This window comes from Diadema setosum, chromosome 22 (assembly GCF_964275005.1).
Source record: "Diadema setosum chromosome 22, eeDiaSeto1, whole genome shotgun sequence".
Classification (NCBI taxonomy): Eukaryota; Metazoa; Echinodermata; class Echinoidea; order Diadematoida; family Diadematidae; genus Diadema; species Diadema setosum.
This window is the reverse complement of record NC_092706.1, coordinates 24,994,514-25,014,900: the sequence shown is the minus strand read 5'-3', so window position 1 is coordinate 25,014,900 and position 20,387 is coordinate 24,994,514. Positions and strand designations below refer to the sequence as shown.

General features: G+C 37.4%; 1 protein-coding gene across 1 annotated transcript in view; it reads right to left on the bottom strand.

The window, feature by feature from the left end:
- LOC140245232 (uncharacterized) overlaps positions 1-20,387 on the bottom strand; it is a 208,910-nt gene that overhangs the window by 65,980 nt on the left and 122,543 nt on the right. The window contains exons 3-5 of the mRNA XM_072324817.1: positions 13,493-14,046; positions 11,708-11,779; positions 8,933-8,992 (exon numbers count right to left, since the gene is read on the bottom strand). Coding sequence (XP_072180918.1) covers positions 8,933-8,992; positions 11,708-11,779; positions 13,493-14,046 — 686 coding nt within the window. The remainder of the gene's footprint in view (positions 1-8,932; positions 8,993-11,707; positions 11,780-13,492; positions 14,047-20,387) is intronic.

Genomic DNA, 20,387 nt, shown 5'->3' with positions numbered 1-20,387 from the left:
AACTTTCGATCAGCGGGCGCTAAGCGACCACAAAGCGTATTGTCATTCCGTTCGTCATCCGCTCAAGATTTTGGACATGTCCAAAATCAAAATTTGTCTCCGGCGGATCTCTGCGAATCTCTGCGAACAGCTAGCGGATACAGCGAACGCCAAGCGGGTCACGAACGATTAGCAGCGGATGTGAGCGTATCTCCAAATTTTCGGATCCGCTGGGCATTCGTTGGCTAGATACGCTCTAGTGTGACGGGGGCTTAATATTGCTGCATTATCTCAATCCACGTTTATATGGAGGTGAACTTGTCCTTTAATTTCTCTTGACCGTGGTAATGGACAGATGGTGTGTGTTCACACCCAAGCAGCTAAATTCTGTGTTTCCATGTTATGATCACGCTATGGATTTTTTTTCTTCTTCAAAATACATCTTCAACAACAGTGATATGCAATGCATGCGAAAGATCAGCTAACCGCTTGACATGGAATCTCAATATCATTCATAAAAACGTACACACATCAGTACCCCGGCGCTCATGGAGCAGGACTTACAATGCATGGAGCACAAGTGCCAAATTGTTATAGAGATGTAATCTGATTTATTGATCGAAATAATAATGTATACTATCAGGGGCTATCACAGGTCAAATGTGGCTGTTTATTGTGTATTCCACAGTAGCTGTACACAAATTTGATTTCCAGGGTATTGGTACACTTTATTGACATGATAATTGGCACATCTTGAACAACAGTCATTCCCAAAGACCCTTATCTTTACAGATAAGATTGTTCATAAATAAAAAGCTACAACATTTCATAAAAGGAAACGGTGAGTGTGAACAACCCCCAAATCAAAGACATCTGCCCACAAGTGGGGCATGATGGAACCTTACAGATAATACTCTGGACATTAGTGACCCATCATCTGATAGCCATTGCTGGACTTCAAGGACACCATCATGGCCTGGTATAGTTACCCTATACACTTAGCATCAACCTTAAATGACCAGAGACAGTTGTGGAGATATATTTTTTCCAAGTGCATTGTAGCCCACGTGTACAATCTAAGTAAGCTTTCAATGCTCTGGTAAGAGGTATGAGTTCATGGATGAATACCATGGTACTTTTTTTCTCTCTTTTCTTATGTCTTAATTATTCATATTTTAAAGTGTTCAACTACTTCATCTTTTCAAATTTGAGCCCTTGGGTGACAAGTGATTTAATTCTATTCAATTTAACAGTGAGTAGCAGGCAAATTCATTTTACATAGTTAGCTCCAAGAAAACAAATCTACAAAGATTATTGAATATAGAAATAATGTTGACATCAAATGATGCAATCACAGTCATTGGCATGAACTAATGCTATAAACACTCAATTGAACAGTTACTACCATCTAATTAATTTTGTAAAATGGCTGATTGAAGTGTCCTCAGACTATGACTGCAGATTTCATTCTAGTCAATACATAACTTACTATTTCCATAGGCATTGTTACACATATTAATCTACAAAACAGACAGACAAATGCATTGGTACTGTAAGCCTTCACACATTTATTTGACATGACTGGATTGATTACACAGCAACTTCTCTCTAAGAGTTGCATACCATGCTTGCTAACAGGCTGGCTACTACACCTTTCAGCAACACTTCCTGACATTAAGGCTAATGAGAAAAATCATAAATCAACCTTCACAGCTGTTGAGAGAAATCTTACACAGAGCCCAGCATAGCAATACACCATTATTAGTGAATGGTAATGAGGGGTAAAAAGGACTGTACATAGCACTGAGTTAATATAAGACTGATTTGAACCTTGCTAGATAGCATTGTTTTATGAATAATAGGAGGGGAAGGGGCTTGGTAGAACAGTTGGAAAACTGAAAGAGCTACCCTGCTTCAAAAAGATTAATATTATTACATGAATGAATGAATGAATAAATAAATAAATAGATGAATAAATGAATAGATAAATAAATAGATAAATAAATAAATAAACACATAAATGAATAAAATGTATAAATATACAGAAGTGACATGTGACAGTGTTGTAAATTATTGAAATTCATCTTGATGATAGAGATGATTGGTATCAGTTATATCACTAAAAGTTAAAGAGAGAGAAAAAATGACACAATGATGCTACATTCTTTATCAGGGCATTATGTAAAACACTGAACATTATCTACCCTTTTAAACAATTTCATTTAAACCCTATTTATTTAGTTTTTAATTGATTTATTGATTTATTGATTTATTGATTTATTGATTTATTTATTTTGGTGGGTGGGGTGGAGAGGTCTTGTATTTTTTTTTTCCCAGAAATTAACTATTTCAATTTTCTGAAGTTTTATGCAGCATAAAACATATTATTACTCTTTAAAAACCTCTTACTAATTGCACATCCAATTTCATACTCAACCTGAGTCAATTTTTGCAAAATATTTTTAGCACAAGCAGGTACCACACAGAAAAGAGAGTAATTTCTGTACTGGAGTTTAAATACCGTGTTCATGTCACATTCAAGAATTGGAGGCTGTGATGTACTCTGGCTCGCTTGACACATTGCAGTCCCATTCTCAAACCAATTTTCAACTTCATCTGTTCGTGCCATCACGTTGAAGTACTTCTCGCAATTAATTATCCCATTAAGCTGACTAGAGAAGCCATCTGGATTTAACACAGTGCGGCATGAAAGAAAAATCATTCCTCCTATATTAACTGCATTTGATCTGACTTAAAAAAAATATTTTGTGTTTATAAATATGAAGGTTTACAGTGCATGTGCATGACGGCAGCTGACTGCATACACTCAATTATTTCATTGAATGTTAACGGGGCCCTACTGTTTAAACCATGATTGTAACTTTACAATTTATTGATTGTAACACCATGGTCAATGGTATCCATCAGTGATTTCAAGGCTTAGTTACCAATGAATACAGAGTTATCACTACAGTGTAATTGTCAATGTGTGCTTTTTTTTTTTTTTTACTGAACCTTTCACTTAGTCAACTTCAAAATGGAATGGCATTTTGCTGAACACCTGAAATTATCCTTCCAAACAACATTTCAGAAGTTCACAAAGTTGACAATTTCCAGTCTGTCACAGATAACCTCAAATAACCCCATAATCCCCTAGAAAAAAAAAACAATGTAAGTTAAGTCTTTGCTTATTGGTAGGCCTACATAATGTCATTCACAGATCTCATGTTGTAATGTTGTCTTCTTAAGGGTAGGGTGCAGGGAAATGGGGGGGGGGGAGGAGGGGGGGGGGGGGCAAAGGACTTGGTGCCCTGTTGTAAAATCTCCTTTGGTGCAAAGAGGTATGAGAAGTCTGGAGTAAGCCACAGACATGGAAAAAGAATAACCACACAACAGATGGACTACAAATCAACACCAAACCCAGACAACAAACACCCAATCTACTGAATGGATGGTACCACTTTGGAATGCTACAATGTGGTTATGCCAGTAACAAGAGCAGCATTGTACCCGTGTGTCCACACTATGTCTGTCTATCTCAGGCTGCATCTTGAGAAGTTTGCATAAAGCTCAATTTTAAAGGAAGTTGTTACTAAAAAAAAATTCAATTAAGCCATTTGGTTTCTTGATGATGCAGTAATTGCTACCAGTTTACATACCTCTTACCACTGTCTAAACGTGCCTTGGGAACCAATTTCAAAATTCACTTTCAATATCTCTGGACATATGTTATATAATTATCATCTCAATTAATCAAAAGCATCTACTCTAACACACAAAATATACAATGTAAAAAAATAAGAAAGATAAGAAAATTCAGTTTACAAAGAAGTCTATCTGCCTCTTGGAATGACAGCTTTTGAAATCTGATATTAACCCGTTGAGGACGAGTCCCGAGTATACTCGGGCAAGGGTCTATGGGAAATGCGTGTTGTAGCAAAATTAAACCGTCCTCAACGGGTTAAAATAACAATGTTTGATCATTATTCAATATTTTGCAATCATTGAAGTTTGCCATAGGCCTACACCTGATTGCAAAATGTGGATTATGGGATTATGTAATAGTTATGTAGTAATTATACCCAGACTTCAGTGGCAATCAGCGTAGGAAGCATTCCTAACGTGGGTGCCCGTCAGCAAACAAATTACAGTTAGGTTAACCCATTGAGGATGGACTGAAATTGCTACAACATGCATTTCCCATAGACACCGACCCGAGTAAACTCAGGACTCAACGGGTGAAAGGGAAAATGGTAAAAAAAAAAACATGTAGTGCATAGGAGAGCAGGAAAAGTTAAAACATCAAAGGATTCCTTTCTTTAACCCGTTGAGGACGGTTTGATTTTGCTACAACATGCATTTCCCATAGACACCTGCCCGAGTATACTCGGGACTAGTCCTCAATGGGTTAAGAGGCCACATTAATTTTGGCCTGTACAGATTACTGTTCACATGGGGGAGGATCGGGAAGGAACAAACAAAATTCCAGATGGACAATCAAACTCACACATGTGGTCTTAGTTCTTGCTTTAAAAGGTACAAAGTGACTACATGTTACAGCCAAAAAAAGTAAACAGAGTCCACAAAAGACCAGGGGCATTTAGCAGGTAGCTGCCAAATGGTAACATGGGCAGTGGACAAAAAGTTCAGACTGACGCCTCATAATCAGGACATTTCCTGAACCAGAGGCATGGTAAATGTGATTTAGTCCTCGGAGTAACCCAATTTATTGGTTGCATTCTGGAAAAAAAAAAAGAAGGGGGGAAATCACTTTGACAATTTGCCATTATCACCTACGTGCCACAGCATAATAACTTCCACTCAAATGGGTTTCAATTGAGTTTTTCGTCTGCAGCCAAAAAGTTTCAGTTTCAACCCACATACTTTCTCTCTCTATCTCTCTCTCTCTATCTATCTATCTCTCTCTTTCTCTCTTATTTTAGCCTTTCTGAAAGACCCTCCAAACATGTAAGTCTTACATCTACAAATTCATGTGGACCAGCACAAGCCCTATTACATTTTTTTTTTGTACCAAAAACAGTGAAATAAGTCCGAAAAACATTTATGAGAAATGAGTGATACAAGCCTGTTAGACGCTAATTAGATGTGGTTGGTGATGATGAATCCTGCTAAAAAAATACACTTGATTTGAAGGCTAAATATGCTCTTTGTTAAATTAACTGGAATGATATTAGTCTTGGCGCAGTTTTATAAAGCATGTGAAATTTTGGAGTGGTAAAACCATAGTTTTCAATCTCTGACCAGAGCTTCAGCAGAGCACACCCCATCCCCTATCTTCAACTGTAATGACATTTTACCACTCAATTATGTTATACTAACTTTTTTTCATTGTCAAAACAATCATTTGTAAAACTCTTTATTTCATTTATTCTTTTGAGAATTTTCTTTAAGCTCACTGCCACCTATTTCAGTATGTTGGTGTCAGTTATTTTACTGATCAGTGAAAATATGGGAAACTCTGAATGTTCAATAACTTTCTTATTTCAGGTATTATTCTGATGAAAACCCTCACTATTCTGTCTGTCTGACTAACCTTTATTCACTTATAACTCAGTGAAATTGATAATCTAAACCAGGAAGCAACCTGTTTAGCGTTAAGTCATCCCCCTCCCCCCCCCCCAAAAAAAAAAAAAAAAATGAATCAACAGAGCTGAAGGGCACCTGAATATTATTACCTCAAATATAAAATTCGCATTCTGTGCCAGAAATTATTTGAAATTACAATATTTTCTGAGGTGACTAATGCCTCTTGCCTCCCTATACATTTCTAGTGTAACTTGACCATGTTCTGTATTCAGATGTGGCATTTGATGGCCAGCAGCTTGGACAGGTCCTAAATAATTCTTGCCAGTCCAGCGGAAAATGTCATCAGAGGAATTTTAATAGAAAATTGATATTCTGAATGGATCCAGCTGCACAATTATAATATTTTCCCCCATTTCAAACCCTGGGCAAAATTCTTTGTTCTGGCAACTGACAGCTATGTAATTTTGTAAAGAATATTGGCTCCATTACAAAGTGGAAGGGAATAAAAAGCATGACCAGAATGTTGCTAGAAGAAGAAGTGACTCTCATCTTTCTGTATGTCCTTCTCCTATTATATCCTTCTTGTGCTAACTGCTATTGTCATTCTATATTTCTCTTGGTTATATTTACAGTATTTATATTTGCACTGATTAAAATCTCTAATAGATACCCTATTAAAGTATTAACTCTTTATGTGCCACGTTCGCACGTTCGACTCAGTCGACGGAGTGCCAACTTCGCATATTCTGCTCAAACACACAAAGCCGCCAAAACCAATCAATAATTGCCTAATCCCGCGGTACAAATGAAAGCGTTTCTAGCGCTTTTGTTCCTCTCACATACGACTTGCATTCTGTGTGATGATTAACAATCATGCGGTGTTCCCAACAAGATTTGCGTGTACATTCTAAGTGTGTGTCACGGTTTTATGTACAAAAGTTATGCCTTTACTGTAATGTAGCAACTGGTCATTTAAAAGAATAATTGAAAATTGATTCGTCATACACTTTCTATCGATGCAAAGGTTTGCAATTCCTCTTGAACTTTGCTGACAATATGTTCAGCTTAACAGAAATTTGTAGAAGTTATACAAATTGGAAAAGCAGAATTCTCTCTCAAAGCATGACTACATTCGTGTCTCAGAATAACGTGGCACACAGGGGGTTTCCACCATGGCACATAAAGAGTTAATGAAAGTCATAATTATTCTGGTTAGCCAGTCATTTTCCAACACATATTCTTACTTCTTCTTTTTTTTTTTCTTTTAGTCTTACTCTATATAAACTTTATGATTGTTAACTCTGGTAAAAAAAAAAAAAAATAGAAACAAACAAAAAAAAAAAAACACCTGGAAAGAAGCATATACAAATTTCAAATTTGTTTGGCATAGTCATCATTTCAAAAATAATCTAACAACTTTTTGATATGCACCTCGAAGGAAGCTATGAAGTTTCTAAACTATTCAATGCAAAGACATACAGGAGCTACAATAGCACGAGTGAACTGATCACTGAAAAAAAAAAAAAAAATCCTTTCATGATGGATGGGGAGGCGATGGCTTTCACTTGGAAATTAAACCTCGTTTACGCTTGTCACGCAACCCCCGTCAAAAATGAAATCTATGACTCAAGCCCACATCAGACATCTGTCAGAAATTGTGGAAGAACGGTCAACGGAGAAAAGCAGGTAATATGGCAATATACCTCTGGAGAGAGAGAAAGTTGGACAGCAGGTAGGTGAATGGTCAAGCAAAGGAAGAGATAAAGATGGTGAGAGCAAGGGACGGAATTCATGAAGAACTAGAGAAGTACTCTGAGTCTGAGAGCACAGACCTCCGCCAAGCAGCTACTTTCCACCAATGATCTTGTTCTTTCATAGAGATCAGAGATTTCCACCCATACGTATGCAAGCTGAAAGTCGCCCAATTTCCCACTACAGAAGCCATTTGTTACGTCATCAACTTCCAGATGTGCGGCCTTAGGAGAAACTAGAGCACACACTTCAGTGCGTGCACAAAAACTGCAAATACGCGCAGCCTGAACTCCCAAGTTCATTGTCCCTACCTGTCAAAATATTGAAAATCCTTCATAAAATCCATAAAAATTCTGGGATCACTACCAAAATTTAATCTTCCATTCCTTGTGTCATTCTCTACCATTTCTGTAAGTTTCATCCAAATTCAGTCACAACCTTTTGAGTTAGTTTGCACACGGTGGAGGTAGTAAGTATTGATAAACCCAAACATTTGACCTGACAAGAGCATTTAAGTTACACATAAAAGGGTGAGTGGATTATTGCGATTTTTGTAAAGACAGCACAAGTTCTCCTTGACAATGAACTGCAGGGATGGAATTCACAAACTAGGAGCATCATCTCTCTTGCGCTAAAGACATTGAAAGTTCTTCGGACTCTACAATTCCAAGCAACAATGTCATTACTGCACACCTCAGCCACTTTGGAGAATGTGTGCATGCATGCCATGTGTGTACATCATGTTTGTTGTTGTTTTCTTGTGTGCTCTTTCCTTTTCTTTTTTTTTATTTTAAACATTTGATTATTTGATGTGCTGCAATAATGTGCCTTCAAGACACACCTACAGCTGTTGCAGAGCACAGCAACATACATCCTTTTGCTGCTAATAATCAATGACAATTACGTACAACTGCTATCAGAACACATGAATGTACCACGACCCGGTGAAAACTGCCTACTTGGACATTACAACACATTCTACAACATTCAAACAGCTTTATACTACACTACTACTACTACTACTACAGCTGTACTCAATTCATCACTGCTACTTGCAACCATATTTATTTTTTTTTACTTCTTAAAATATTAAACCACAGCTAATACCCATCCATTACTAATACAACTCCTCCTCCTCCTCCTCCTAATACTGGCTTTGCTACTGCCCTATAACTACAGCTTTAACTTACAACCACAACTACAATGACAACTCAAACTACTTCTACTAACTACTAACTCTTACTACTACTACTACTACTACTACTAATAATAATAATATCAAATTTAATGATAATATTTATAGAAAATGACAATAATCATATAGGAATATGAATGTTTGTAATGGCACCTCAATAGATAATAAACTAAAATGTAATAATAACAATCATAGTCAAATCTATCTGCTTATCATATTAGCCTAAATTCAGAAATAATATTGAGATGAAAAAAAAAAGCCTGCAAAAAAGCAGCAATATCCCTCAAGCAAACCTGCGCACCCATCACCGCCAAGAAACAAGACTGAACGCTGCGCAGAAATGAGGTACATCTCTTAACTGACGGTATGAAACATGGAACAAAACACAGACAATGAAAAAAAAAATACTATGACCAACTGGACGACAACCGGTGAGGCATGTTCAGACACAAGACTTACTATGAAGGCCCAATCCTCTCCCGCACTCTCTCGGAGTGCCATTGACCCGCTTCCCGAGCCCTGGAAAGTGGAGTGTGAATGCAGCGGGGGAAGCAACAGGTGCAGGGAAGATGCATTTGTTAGGTCAATCAAATAATATGTGAACAAGGACAAAAATAAAACAATTCAAATCATAACTTTTTTGATCCAAAATGCATGAATAGATGAACACATTTAGATGGTAAACTAAAAAAAAAAAATGATTAACATTCTGGATGTGAATAATATGTGAAACATAAAATATATACAATATGATTGAAAGAAAATCATGAACATTGGATGGGACTACGGGCTGATCTGATGTTGAAATGAATACTGAAAGGCTGGTGGAACATAAATGATTTAAAGATATGCTAATATTTTTTCAGGAATGTTTACAGAATGATTAGTTGACAAATTATGTTGATTTCATGTCAATGTTGAGTAAGAGTCTTCGTGCTAATTATTTCATCAGTTTTGCCTTAGATTGTCAGAGATATCTGGAAGTTATTTAACAGCTAGTTTATCTAAGTGAAGAAAAAAACACAAATTTCGAAAACAAATGGAAGTTTTCCTTCATGAGGTTGATGAGGAAAACATAAATTATGCATCTTTTTTTCACAAACTGTAATCTAATAATATTATGCATTGCAAACCTGATAAAAATTTGGGGTAAAAACAGCAACATACAACAAGCCAAAATAAACCTTTTTGATTTGATATACATTGAGACTCTGAATGAAGAGCAAGTTTTCAATAACATTTCCATTTTGGCCAAGTTTCCATGGGGGAAAAAGGATTTGGTTTAAATACACAAATGGTAATGAGAGGCAACTCAGTTGATCACATGCAATAAATGCACGACTCAATGCTTCCATTATTTGAAATCATGAATGCACACGATGCTACAATCCATGCATTTATAATCATACTTATATATGACTGAAATGATTGCAACAATGCCCACGCATTCTCATGAAATTTGATGGCAACCAAACACAGCATCTACAGATATAATGGCATTTACAAAGATGTTACAAGAAGGCTGTGATTTTTTTTTTTTAATAATAAAGAATGCCTTTGTAAATGCTGGCAGATATGTAACTTTTCCACTTTGATTCTTTGTCACAGCAACCGCAATACAGGAGATATTTTAATGTTAAGGCTAAAATTTGGCATTTGATTTTTGAGAAAATGGACCAGCATGATTTCAAATGATTTACAGGAGAAAACTATTAATGGCAAAATCACAAAGAGAAAAGTGGTATGAAAACAGATGGGAGTTTTGGAATCCAAAGGAAGAAAGAGGTAGGTGGGGATTGAAAATGTATTTGAGTGAGATTCATTGTGGGTGTACAAAGTGAGCATTGGTTGCTGGTAGATGGGGGGGGGGGGGGGAGCAAATGAGAGGTGATATAAATAGGATGAAAACAGGCATCAGCTGGGTTTAGGAAGGTCTTTAAAGCCCCAGTGTAGCTTTGGAAGTGATGTTCATTTGATGAATTTGGTTCCTTTGGTACCAAAAACATACATTTGTATTCATTTTCATACCAATATAATCAAAGACATAGATGATGTTTTAAAATATTTTCCAAAACTATCCAAGAGCTTTGGTATCGGTTCATTAATTGGGATAAGTCAGAATGTTTTAACCTGTCATTGCAATTATTCCATGGACCAGAAGACATAGCAAGCCACAAGCAAACCAATGAAATATTGTAAAGTCTAGCACAGAAAGAGAGAAAAAAATGTCATCTCACATTCTGTATCTGCTCTTATTTCTTCCAATAATTTAGATCTGACTTAATCTTAATTGTGATGATAATGGGACTAAAAAAAAGAAAAAAAAAAGAAAAAAAAAGAATTGCATATATATCATCTCAACATTACGGAAAGATTGTCCTGTGCATTTCCACAGAGGTAGAATACAAGACAGGTAAATGTTGTATATGAGACTGTCATTTTCTATTACACTGCTCTGATTCTCTCAATTTATTTTTTCGCTTTTTAACTCTTTCTCTTTTGATTCTTGCTAAATTAAGTGTTGGGTCGAAGGTTTTGATATGGTTTCTGACTTAAAATTGTTGAGTGGGATCTGAATTTCAAGAAAAGGCTGCTAATATCAGAGATTAAGAATATCAAAAGACCTTATTTGCACACTGGGCTCTTGTAACAGAGCGATCATAGGGTTTAAAGGAACTCCATCCCTAGATTAATGTAAAAATCTATTTACATTTGAAAATTATGACTTAGTTCTGTCAATGTGACTCATTACAAAATCAATGCATGAAAATGCAAGCTAGATAAAGGTACACTAACAACAGTTATGCAATATACAAAATTAATGCTATCCTCAATTTTTAACAAAATAGAAATTAATGTAATTTGAAATGAAGCAAAACAAAAATGCAACCTTACAAGTTTGTTTGCTTGTTTGTTTGTTTGTTTGTTTGTTCTTGTTTGTTTTTGTTTGTATGCTATTTGTTGTTGGGTTTTTGTTTTGTTTTTTTGTCCTGGAGACAGGGACATATTTTTACAGTTTCTCATACTTTGGTCATTGGTTTGCTTGAGGCGCTGATATTTCTTTTGGCATAATAAGCAGAATGACTCATTCTGACTGAGGTTTATTAATATCAGGTCTGGTTAATGCATTTTATAATTTGTAATAAATGTGTTGGGGCAGGATGTTTGAGTAAAATAAAATAAAAACGATTCTCTGGCAGATTCTCAGGCAAGTTTCTCAGGCAGATCACTTACCTCTTCACTGACTGGACAGTGCTCCTCAGCTGAATCTGCACTATTTGTGATCGTAATCTGCTGGATTTCTCCCTGTAGCAGGTGCAAGGTAGAAGCAAATAAAAAAAAAAAATCAAAAGGTAAAGTCTCTTTTTAAAGAAAGTGGTGGTGACTATGCTCTGGAACTTTACAGTTCTGGAGTGACATGTATGTCTGAGAGGGAAAGCTTCACAGTGTTATGCTACATACACAACCTGATAAGAAAGTATTAGGTTTTGAGAAGTTTGTCTGATTAGGGACCTTGTCCTCTCAAAGGGGATGGCTAGTAACTGATCATTGGGAATAAGTGGGAATGTGTTTCCAGGTTAGCATGCCTGTACAGTGACGGGGTGATCGTTAATGGCCTGTTAACGATCGTCCCGTCACTGTACAGGCATGCTAACCTGGAAACATTGAACTGCACATTACTTGAATATGAGACCATTCCGAAGCAAATAATTTTCACACAACAATAGATATATGATGTACTCTTAAAGGGTGTGTACAGTTCTGGTTGAGGTGAGGATTTAGCTTTTAACATTTTGTGAGATATTCAGACACCACTCTATGAGATGTCAAAGAGCATGCAATTCTAGGGGTATCAAAAGTTTATTTGATGAAAATCAGTTTTGTAATGGCTGAGATATCCAAAAACAAGGTGAAACAAAGAGATCCTAATAAAAGATGTGGCCTGTCGCCTTTTATTATTATCACTTTTTTTTTTTATATCTCAGCCATTTGAAAACCAATTTTCATCAAATAAACGTAATTTTGAATCCTTCTTAAAATTACATGCTCTTTCCTATTTCATAAGAGGTAAATCATTATCTCACTTAGGAATGTTTAAGACATGAATCCCCACATCAACCAGTACTGTACAGTCCATTTAAATGAATCCCACAAGGATTAGAACAATCATCCCCCAGCATTCCCACTGATTCCCAATGATCAGTTACTAGGCATCCCCTTTAAGGATCAATTTATACTACATGCAAATTGAGATCCGATTCAGGTGGTAAGGGGGGAAACTGCAGATGAGGGGAAATTACCCACATTGCATAATTCGTCTGTAGGAACTTCATCCCATTCTTAACTGTGTAGTAATGCATGCATTAAGCTGTCAGTTTAATCTAAAAATTGAAAGTCCAACAACATACTGTACACGATGGTGACATTTAAACCCAATGAGAACGAGTCCCGAGTATACTCGGGCAGGGGTCTATGTGAAATGTGTGTTGTAGCAAAATCAGTCCGTCCTCAATGGGTTAAAGTTCCATTTGTAATCCTACACTCTTCTACTATCAGTGCACCACTGTGTTTGCTCAGTGCAATCAAGGAGCTTCTTTGGAAGCTCCTTGATGCAACATAAAGATCAATGGAAAAATAGTCCCCCAAGAAGTATTTTATAAAGTAGTATACTAAGTGTGTAACTTATCAAACTGGAGAACAAAGTTGATGGATGAAACGCAGATTTGTACAAATTCCCTGCAAAGATGGTTTACAGTTTGTTATTCTGAACATTCAATATTCCCAAAAAGAAACAGGGTTTGTTATTTCAAAGGCTCCTTAATCTGAAAATCAAATAAGGCTCTTTATTCTGGAGGTTTATCAATCCAAAAATTTATCAAAGCTTTGTTACTCCAATGGTTCATCATCCGAAAATGAAGTAAGGCTTGTAATTCTGACGGTTCATTCATACATGTATGTACCTGCTTAACAAATAACAAATATCTCCTGCAAAGATAACTCACATTTAATCAAACATACCTGATATTGCACTCGATGACCAACAGTCCCAAGGTGCCCGATGAAGAGAGGGGCCATCTGTGGGATGGTGATGGCCCAACCGGGCTGCTTCATGAAAGTCTTGGTGCCCATGTCCTGGCAGTGCAGGAAGAGGGTCACCTCATTGTCCCGCACGCCCAGGGCCAGCTGGGTCCACTGGTTGGTGAAGGAGGGGACGACAAAGGCCACCGCCTCCTGACTCTCGCTCGTGTAGCTGATGTCCGTGAGCACGAGGCTTATCCTCATCTCCTCGATGGACAGGCTCGTGATATTGACGCTGAGGATGATTGTCATGTGCAACGGGTCGGTGATGCCGAACACGGTCCCGCGGCTCCCGGCGTAGGGTCTCAGGACCATCAGGATGGAGAAGTCTGGGTAGACGTTGGAGAAGTCGGTCGGGAAGATGATGTCGGCGTGACGACCGGCATTCGAGTCCCCATCAAATTTGAAGGCGGCTCCATTTAGACCTTCTGTAAACGTGACTCCAATCGGGAGAGGATGGCCTATAACCTGAAGTACATCAAGTGTCCTGAGTTCTGTGAATGAAAATGAAAAAGAAGATAGCAACATTACTAATGAGCTATTATAAAGAAAGATCAATATAAAGAGTCTGAATGCAAGAACAGTCAATGCCATTTTCTTTCTTTTTTTTGTAGGGTCATTATCAAATACAGAAATATGCAATCTTTTCAGCAATACTGCATTCTTTACAATAGATTTAAAACAAGAACATTTTTGAAGCTATTGAAATCATTACACATATTGATCATTTTCCTTGTTTTTCAGCAGCTTCAATCACAAATATCTCAAATTGATCAAAATGAATGCATCTAGTGATGCTCTTTCCACCCCTCTCTGCCTCTCACTCACTCCCTCTTGTAAACCTATCCATCTCTTTCCCCCCCCCCCCCCCATTCTTTTTCTCCCCGGCATCATTTTGATCATGTGATAAATTACTTGATGACCACTGTGACACAAGATACCACAGCCCGGAGTCAAAAGGTCATAACTACCAAGCCTTCCAGGAATGGCTATGGTGTTGTTGCGATGACAGAAAAGCTCTACAAAAAGTATCCCAAAGTGAGCCTCAATCATCATATTTCTACTCTGTGGGAGAGAATTAAAAAAAAAAGAAAGTTATAATAACCCTCGCTGGAGATCTTTTGATAGGCCAGATCATATTTCTTAGACATACATCACCTTCCAAGCATTGTAATCTTGTCAGTTTTGTCAGTAAATATACTTTTTTTTTAAGTTTCACAGACAAATCTAGTGCTCAGTTTAGATGGGGTTGACCTCTTTCAGGTTTTTGACAAGCCAATGATATTGGCATCTACCAGCTCAAATATCACATTCCAATCTCATGAGGCAATTATATAGCTATTCTACTCCACTGTTATCTTGTTAATACCGTTTCAGAGCCCAGCACACACCAAAATCACTTCCATCAAGTATTTTATTGTCCCATGTTATCCACCTTTGCGACTAGAGAAGTACTCTGAGAACACAGACTTCCTCCGCCAAGCAAGCAGTTCATTTCTACCACTGATCTTGTTCTTTCAAAGAGATCAGTGATTTCCACCCAAACATATGTGTGCTGAAAGTCACCCGATTTCCCAATATAGAAGCCTTTATTATGTCATAAACTTCCAGCTGTGCGGCACGCCTCGCCCTAGCAGAAACTAGAGCATGCGCTTTAGTGCGCGCATGCAAACCTCAAATACGCACAGCCTGAATTATAAATTCATTGACCCTACCTGCCAAACTATCAACAATCCTTCACAATTTCCCCCAAAATTCTCGGATCACTATCAAAATTCAGTCATCTGTTACTTGGGTCATTCTCCACCTTTCCTGTAGGCGTAAGTTTCATCCAAATCCGTATACAACTTTTTGAATTATTTTACAGATGGGCAAAACAAACCAACATACCAATGGTATTAAATGAAAACATAGCCTCCTCCCAAGGCAGAGGTAACAAGTTCTCAGAACAAGAATGAATTTGTCAACAGGAGCTTCATAGCAGGATTTCTGTAGAAAGTTTGACTTTAAGAAATCTGAAGAAACTCATCACTGGCAGTCCCAATGTTTTAAATAATATCTTGCACTCTTTTTTCACATCTTAAAGGGATCGTACAGTTTTGTTTGAGACCTAACCTGCGGTTTCTAACATTTTGGGGTGAGATAATGAGAAACCTCTTATGAAATATGAAAGAGCATGTAATTCCAAAAGGAATTCAATATTTGATGAAAATCGGTTTTTGAAACGGCTGAGATACCTAAATTAGAGCAATTCTAATAAAATATGGGACCCACCTTTTATTACGATCGCTTTGTTTTACTTCATTTTTGGATGTCTCACCCATTCCAAAACCTATTTTCATCAAATGAACTTTAAATTCCTCTTAGAAAGGTACGCTCTGCACTATTTTACAAACGGTTTCTTGATATCTCGCAAAAAGTTAAAAGCCCAATTCTCACCGCTACCAACACTGTACCATCCCTTTAATCTCAATGCTTTCAGGACAAGTATTCAAACTCTCCCAATCATATGGCTGTGTATAGAACTGTCCTGTTGGCACCTCTTTTGGATGTGCTACAATATAGGACTGGTGTTCTGACCCAGGGAAAACAAGAAGAAGAAATAATTGATTGATATAAATCCGTCAAACACAGGGGTCAATTCATCTGACTGGTGTTGCACAAAGATACCCAATTAGGTTATATCATCTGGTTTCTGTCATGCCAATAACCTGATCAAACATTGCCAGAGAACCATAAAAGAAAAACCTCTCTAAAAAGCACTCATTGAAAGACTGATGATGATGAATCCAGATAGTGAAGGTCATACAACAAAGTGCAATTGTCTATCATGCACTGGTGAACAGTCACACAAAGTAAAGCAGCTAAAAGACCACTTTGGGGATTTCAGACATTTCCCCCTTTCTCGTACTAGACCCTATCTTCACTAAATAGCAATATACTGAGAGCTGATATATTGTAGCAATAAGGGAGATGGAATAGCAATGTAAGAAACCTCGCCGCGACCTCTGGTGACACTTCTGGAAGTGGGGGTCAATGTTTTGGCCATACATTTGGGTGTCAGTCTGGGCCAGATTCCACACTAATTGATTGAATCTGTACAGCCAGCGATCTGCTAGTGCTGTAGGGTACAGTAACCTGCTTTTGCACTCTCACTGGGCTGTGGTTAACTCTCTCTTCACATATAGATACATTCTGCATGAACTCCTAAGTCCTATTACTTTTTAATCTTTTTCCCCATTACTTATACTATTTAGGTACAATCTTGTGTTCATCTTCATCTTTTTCTTTTGTCTGTGTGACAAAAAATATATAATACGTTATCACAGAGTCATTAAATTCAACTCTGTTCACATATAGGCGTACCTCTATAAATGGCATAGTTTCAGTGTTTTCATTTTCATGAATATTGCAAGTTGATTGATATTCATGAAATTTTAACCAATTTCCAAAAACATTTTCATCTGTATGAAGAGTAATTAGCATATTGCCTCCATTGTGGGCTCTTGTTAACTTTTTTCTTGACAAAGGATACCACTTAATTCTTTTCTTTCCATCTCTGTGGTTCTTGATTAATCATCATGTGTATCAGACTTTGCTTGATTATTTTGTATCATGTTTACCTTTTGAAAGGATACTTTATATTTTCTTTGGAGCTTTTTACCATATGGTTTTGATAGCCTTCACCATTCTTCCTTAATTCCTATCTTGATAGAGTGTTTATGGGTACTGTAAAAGTGGATATTTTCGCGCGACTAATATTTTCGCGCTAAGGCTGGATAAGACGAGTTTCGCCTTTTTTAATTCCGCGGAATCCAGACATCAACTACAGGACATATGGCAAGCAAAAATATGTGTGTGCTTTTATTTTCGCACTGGTGAGTTTCGGATAGCGCGAAATGTGTGAAAATTTCAACACCACAAAAATTTCCACTGTTACAGTAAAAGCCAAGTAATCTTTGAATGCCAGTAATATTCACTACAGTTGGAGTATCGCCACTAATACCAAAGTCATTGCTGGTGATAGTCTCGTTTCCAGCTTTCCCACTTGGTATTCTGACAATCAGTTCCTGATACTCTGCTGCGCTTGCGCAGCCCCTGCACAACCTCGCACCAATGTTTCTATTCATCAGCTTTTGTTTTTCATGTACATTCTTGCGTTTTGTTTTGTTTTTATTTCCTCCAGTAAATTGTACCTGCTGCCTTTGGGGGTGATTAGACATTTCCTTTCCCACCACAACAGAGGTTTCATAGATATTACAAAACACTAAGCAGGTTTTAGGGCAATCCAGACTGATGGTCACATTATGAGTTTTACCTATTTTTGATCTCTGATGGATCTGTTCTTATCTCAAGCTTGGGACTGAGATATCAGGCTTACCTAGACTGATAAATCTCGTCCGTTGTGCATACGATGATCATGGTCGATACCCTCAAAGGGAAATACGCTCAATGCCACTTTGACATCAAATGGATAAAATGACGACAACTTCATGGTTACCAGTATCATTCGCATGAATTGAACAAATGCCTGCAAATATTTCCACTAAAAAATTATCCCGTTGAGAAAGAGTCCCGAGTATATTCCAGCAGGTGTCTATGAGAAATGCCCATTGTAGCAAAATCAGTCCATCCTCAACGGGTTAAATGACGCTGAAAGTTTTATCAATTTGTCCCCACAGCTGTGATTGCATGTGTAGGATGACTTGAAATTCATGCATGCTGGTCTGATAACAGATGATATCTACAAGGTAGAAAAAGTGAGGAAGGTACTGATTTTGTTTGCAACAATAGATGGCAATCTTTGAATTTGATGTTTTTTTTTAGGTGAATTTCAATAGGTATGCCATTGGAGTATATGGAACAGTTACACATCAATGGATCTGAGGAGTCGGATCAAACACATATGCATTCAAACTAGTAATAATGACCACTAATTGCTGCGATAAAAGGATTTACCCTGGGTGTACAAAAACTTGAATGGAAATGCTTTACTACGGATCACTTTTTAAAATTACTTCTTTTGAGGAAGATTAGCAAAAGGCTTTACAGATATACATGTACATATTATGCAACTTTGAAATTATGATTCCTTCCTTGTCATTCAGTCCAATTGAGTCCTCACACACTATCATAAATCATGGGGACATCTGTCAAATACCCAGCTACCATTTCGCAAAATAGCCTACCAACCACTTAATCCACCTGTAAGTGATGTAAGTGAACCTGTCAACCTGTAACAATGTTGATTGTTCATGCATGCACAAGATAAGGTACATGTACGCTTTGAAGATGAGAGTAAATAGACCCTCCATGTTTAATTTGGGTCATCCTCAACACTTGTATGCAGTCATGTATGAACAGCCAACCACAAGGATCCAAAAATAAAAAGATGATTTACAGTGGTGATTTTAATTGGTGAGTCAAGGAACGTTACAGACGCTGCTTTCAAATCAAAAGAATTGGTTCAAATAACCAGCTGGGGGGGGGGGGGGGTTACTGAATAATAAGCTAAACGCAAACACATGCTGAATGATGCTTTGATGCTCATTAAATTTGGTATGACTGTCTGACACACTTCATAAATAAACATTGACTTTATCTATGTTATTACATCTCGGCTTATTTGGTAAACACGACACAGATACTCTGTTCAGAACTGAAATCACTAATATGCAAACATCAAGTTACCAGGTAAATATTATGGTCACTGACTTCACCATGCTTGAATGGATCTGTGTTGCTTTTGAATGCCTCGCATGTTTTTTATATGTCAATTTTTTGAGAATTGACAAAGGCATACTGTTATACCTTTCTTTTACCAAATGTCAGACTGATCTGGCCAGATAATACATAATCAGTTGAGTGGGACATTAGGTGGGCATATTCTTGCAGTAACCTATTCGGATATATCTCACTAAAACATTAATGATATACACTTTCAATATAGCATATTATATTCTTTCAATATTTCAGCCACTTGAGAGCTGAACATTATAAGCAATGTTAGCCCCAGTTTTATCATTACTCCACAATTTTACTTTTCTGCTTTTATCTGATACATCATCACTTTAGTGGCAGAAGGCTGTATTGTGTCTGTACAAGAAGTACCGGTGTTGTGTCTCTATAATACTGTGGCTTAAACCTGCACTTTTCAGGCGCGGCGCTAGGGTGCAATTAACTCGCCAAAAGCTTATGACCTCGAAGCCTCAGTTGCAAAAAGTAGACAGCTTGTGTGCGTAAAACCGCTGGGGAAGTGTTGCAGGACAATCGCAATATCTCACCTCAAAGCCATCAAATGATTAAATCTATACAGCAAACTGAAGAAGAAACTATTCTCTAACTCGTAATGTTAGTTATTTGGGGTTTTATTGAGGATAAACGTGTGAAAATAATGTCGAAACTTAGCTTCCAAAACAGAAAATTTGGTCTCAAAACAAGTGTTATTTTCTCACATTTTCCTTCATTGCACAAAAATGAAACTTCGGTATATGACTTATGGTAGTATATCCATGCTGCTCTCCAAATATCTTTTCTGTATCATTTGGCGCACAGCTATGTCTGGAAAAAATCGAGATCACTGTCACTTTTGACCCACGTAAAATCCATGGCGTAAGGAATACGCAGTCCGATGTATTGGTTTTTGTGCTGCTTGAAACAGTTGAAGCACAAAGCAGGGTTCCTCTCTTGCCCACTCACCACCCTGCTGACCGAAAATCGACCTCTGTCGCATTGCGCCGAGCCTGACACCGCTGATTGGCTAAGCGTGCACTCACCAGTAGAAAACGCATGCGCAGGAGGATGATCTAGTTGTGCATGTCCAGTATCTTCTCTT